Source organism: Halyomorpha halys, unplaced genomic scaffold (assembly GCF_000696795.3).
Source record: "Halyomorpha halys isolate HHAL.00 unplaced genomic scaffold, Hhal_1.1 Scaffold515.1, whole genome shotgun sequence".
Lineage (NCBI taxonomy): Eukaryota > Metazoa > Arthropoda > Insecta > Hemiptera > Pentatomidae > Halyomorpha > Halyomorpha halys.
Genome location: NW_027109162.1, coordinates 173455 through 178285, shown reverse-complemented (window position 1 = coordinate 178285; position 4831 = coordinate 173455). Strand labels below are relative to the sequence as shown.

The 4831-nt window shown below is 30.8% G+C and overlaps 1 protein-coding gene across 2 annotated transcripts in view; it reads right to left on the bottom strand.

Annotated features, from left to right (window-relative positions):
• Positions 1 to 1499: 1499 nt before the first annotated feature.
• Argk1 (Arginine kinase 1) overlaps positions 1500 to 4831 on the bottom strand; it is an 86477-nt gene continuing 83145 nt past the window's right edge. For both annotated transcript variants that reach the window (XM_014425441.3, XM_014425440.3), the window contains exons 5-7: positions 3454 to 3588; positions 3099 to 3296; positions 1500 to 2101 (exon numbers count right to left, since the gene is read on the bottom strand). In XM_014425441.3, coding sequence (XP_014280927.1) covers positions 1952 to 2101; positions 3099 to 3296; positions 3454 to 3588 — 483 coding nt within the window. In that variant the 3' untranslated portion in view covers positions 1500 to 1951. The remainder of the gene's footprint in view (positions 2102 to 3098; positions 3297 to 3453; positions 3589 to 4831) is intronic.

Below are 4831 nucleotides of genomic sequence, written 5' to 3'. Positions count from 1 at the left end.
GAAATAGAAAAACATAACAATTGTCAATAGACTGTTCACATCACAAACCATAGCAAGTAAAGCGGAGCGATTATACCACAATCGATTATTTTTGGATTGATCAGTAAACATCGAAGATACAGGAGAGGAGATGGGTATTCGTTGTTTGCAGGTGAAAGGATGTCTCCAGGATGAGGAGGTCCTCATCAATTTCTGTCCAGCAAGGAAGCCATTTTGGACGTTAGGACATAACAATAGAAAAAAGAAGATCCAAGAATCATCAAAAGAAGATTGTGAACTTGGTTAGTTTTGTTATGCATAGTATACCCAGTTACTATTTGAGTTTTTTTGACCGCACCCAGACCATATTCCATTCCTGAAAATTATTGATTGATACAGTATATAAAATATAGCTTCACAAAAATGTCAGTTGGTTCCTTATTAAATATATGGGTGCAATTTTGGGAACTCAGTGTGATTGAACTATACTGAATCAGGGCACAAGTGAACTTTACAATATCATTCTATTTGTTAAGTGCCAATTCTACTCTTGGAATATAATAACCAAGTGATTAGTTCATCGAGGCATCTAATTAAAGCATCAAAGTTTAATGTAAATTTTTCAGTACTAGAACAGTTTTGAAAAATTCTTCAATTATGTGCAATATAGGTTATATTCCATAATTTTGTTCAAATAAGTTGGAATTATTTAGACAGACAAATAAACAAAATATGTAAGTTTATAGAGAAACAAGCGTCTTATCACATTCTTGCTTCAACCCATTCAGATGACAAAAATATTTGTAATGCTTTTCCTTTCATGAATTTTATAATTATTTTGTATCAATTCATATTTTTTGAAAGTTGGTAATTTTTTTTATATAAAATTTTAAGTTCTTTACATTTAAAATAGTTTAAAATGTAAAAGCGTATTAAATGGAAAAAGTTATGTTAAATAGAGAAATATGTCCTTGAATCATGTTAAAACAATATAACATATCACATGGTTGAGAGTCTGTTAAATAGATAATGATGTCAGATCAGCTGAGCTCACCACCATTTTATTTGTAGTCATGTTAGATAACTAGCTCAAAGTATGTATTTTGATCATTGTATCAAATAAAACTTTTAAGCAGTTTTGGTTAGGTTATAAAACTTCTGAGCAACTTAGAAAATCCACTAAGAGCTCTAATCCATTTAACATTTAACATGACTTATAATAAAACTGCTCACAATCCTAATTTATAAAATTTAACATGCTAAATTTTACATTTAACACATCATGAATACCCCTAATATTTGCTTTTAACTCTTTATTATTGTAAATTCGCTTCATAAATTCTTTAACATTTGTAATAAACAGTTATTTTATTTTAATGCCGATTTGGTATTTTTCCATACTTCATAATTCATCTTAATCAGTCTTTGAAGTTACAGTTTCAATATTATTCTATTTGATAAGACCAATCTTGATATAAGGATTACAGGATTCAACAAGGAAGAAATACAAAAAAAAAAAATCATTGCAAATATGTTGCTGTATATTTAGCACATTTATATATATATTATATATATATTTATGTAATGATAATAATTAATTATATTAAAATTATTTTTTTATTTGTACATTCCATGTTGTCACAAAATGTACAACATAGACGACACTAGTTACATTAACAGTAAACCATCTGCTTTTTTTTTAAACATTACCTATGACTAGTGCGGCAACTAATAAATATAATTAACATGAATACAGAGGCGATAGGTTTTCTAATAAATAACATTTAATTTTTTTTTTTTTAATACAACTATTTTAAAACGAATTAACTTATCAACACTAAATAGGGAATAAGTTATCCGTGAGTTTTAAAGTGAGAAGGGAGGATAGGGGGATGAAATATGGTGTTGCATCTTAACGAATGTGTTTGCCTTGTGTATAGCAATCGAAAAGAACTTCATTAACAAATGGCAGTTAAAGTTCCTTTTCGATCTTGATGATTTCAGCGATTCCGTCATTCATTTCTTTCACAGCCTGAAATTCAGTCAAGCCCATCCTCCTCTTGTTTGAGATGTCATAGACACCACCTTCAGCTTCTGTATGTTCTCCTCTAGTACCACGAACCTGTTGAAAACAGCACAATTATAGTAACATACATAATTAATGTTTTTAAACTTAAAGGAATGTGCAAATAGACTTTATTTTTAATTTAACGCTCAGTGCAACACACATTGCAAGGGAAACATAGTGGTATTTATTTCCTTACACTTTGATGTTCTGGGGTAGTTAATTTTTTTTTTTTGTATAATCCATTAGAAATGAATAAATAAGTATGACAATAAATGTATTATACTTATACATTTTATTGTTTTTATCAATTTAATCCATTTCTTAAGGAAGAAATCGGATGGGGCTCTCCCTGTGATAGAAAACAGAATTCTTTTTATCGAATATGCCATAATACCTTACAATATTAAATGTCACTAGAACGGAGAGTCTAAATTGGAAAATAATATAATTATTATAGGTTATGACTATTAATTTCCTATTCCTTGCTCAACACTGTAGCAGTGCATCGGAGCAATACTAGACCGTGCCACTGGTAGTTAGGCATTGGGACAGTTTCTTTACATATATTTTATATTTTTGTTTTATTTTGGTTAAAATATGTTAATAATGTTTATTGTTCATAGTTTAAATAAGAACATATCAATTGATTACTTTCCGAACACATTGGTTAGGCTTTTAAAAAAATGTGATTACCTGTTCTTGTGTGACTTATTGAAAACATGTTTTTGTGTTACTGCCACTTTTGTGTTGATGAGTGTTAGATTGTGGTGTTTATAAAATACAAAAAAACGCATCCAGAAATAATGATCTTCCACAAGAGATTCAGGAATTAACAGTAACAATAAAACTACTGATGAAAAGTTGAATGGCTGATAAGTGAGGGAAGGCGATACAATGTTAAAGCCTAGAGTAGGGAAAAGTCATTCCTGATCTTTTATGCATCTCTCTATACAAAGGAACACCATACAACATTCAACTTTTATCGTTTATAAGATAATTTATAAATATATGAAAACAGAGTAATGAAAAGAGAATGAAATTTCAAACTTACTTGGAGGTTGAAGCGAGCTGCAACTTCTTCCAGTTTTTCTTTGTTGGCAGCGAGCTTAGGAACTTTGATGTGCACAGAGGCCCTAACAGTAGTACCAAGGTTGGTTGGGCAGAAGGTAAGGAAACCTAATCTATCGTGATGAGAGAAAGGAACCTTCTTCTCAATTTCATTTACGGCAGTGACCAAGCGTCTGTATACCTGTCAAGAATAATAATCGATCAATTTAAAACACTTGTACTTAAAAAGTGACTAATTTTGATAAAATATGAAATTATTGATAAATCTTCCTGATTTTCATTAATCAACAAATACATGCATACCTATATGGGTGTATACATAAATAACATTTTCTCACCTGTCCTAGGTCACCACCCATCTGCATAGAGATGAGCCTAAGGTGATCTTCCTCATTGCACCAAACCAAGAAGGTTTTGTTGTCGTTGTGGTAGATACCACGACCGGTAGGCCAGAATCTGCAGGCATTAGCGGCCTAAAAAAGTAAAATAATTACTGTAGTAGAAATTATCAAAACATTTTCAAGTAGCAATATTTAAAGACTACGAATAAAATTTCTGTCAATATCAGGTATGTATGGTAAATTAAAATACTGAATGATAAATATTAAGAAAAAAATGTTTGTATAATGGAACTTTTAATAAACATTCCTTCTTGCAGAAAATTTTTTAAAGTAGAAGCATAGGAATTTTGTGCCTTTTGCAACATACAACCGAATTTCCATCACTGAGAGATAAATTTACCAATCTAAATAGTTACATACAAAATGTTAAAAATTAAGAAGCTAATGGATTAACAATCTTTGGAATTAAAAGATAAAAGAGCAAACACATCCAGTACAGGTCAGTAAAGCAAGGCTGAAGTAAAAGGAGCTCCCGTACATGTACATACCGCTGCTTCACTTTAACAGTGGTACATCAGGCAAAAAAGGTTTTAATTCAATTTTGAATTAGACGTATTCCAAAGATACAACCAGAAAAAGAAGTTACTAAAATTAGTTGTAATTTTTTTATTTATTCATATTTTACAATCTCATTGATAATTTATTTAATATCTAAAGATAATTTTTATTCGCAATTAGTAATTATTACAATTGCTAATATACTACTAATTACTAATAAACCCTTGTAGTGCTGAATTGTCCTTCACACTGCCAAATTGAAGGAAATGAAAAGGCAGATGCTCTTTCTTAAAGAGGTTCTCTTGAGTTTCAACCAAACCTTCCCCTCCATATAGCTCTGCTAAACAAACGATTGAGGCGAATAAAAAACTCATAGTTCAATACCAAGGAACCTGCCCAGAAGACTAAGTGTGGCCTGTTTTAGAATGCAGACTAGACACGATTTTCTGTCAGAACATCTGTTCAAAATTGGTGTTTTTGAGAGCCCACTCTGCAAGCTTTGCCAGCTCGAAGAAATTGACGTTGGCACACTTTGAATCTTGTCCATTATTATAAGACATAAGAAATAGCTTCACTCAAGAAGAGACTATTTGGGTGAAAACAAGTAAATTATACTGGGCTGTGCGAGCACGGATGGCCAAAGTGCCTTGTATCAAAATACATAATGAAACAAATAAACTACTATTATTTAATATGAAGGAGATAGTTGGTGGTGTGGTCAAAAAGGAATTAAAATAGTAACAACTATTTATTTACCTATTTTTTTGTTCCTTTTTGACTGCAACACCCATCATCTCCTTCAGATTCAGAAAAATAT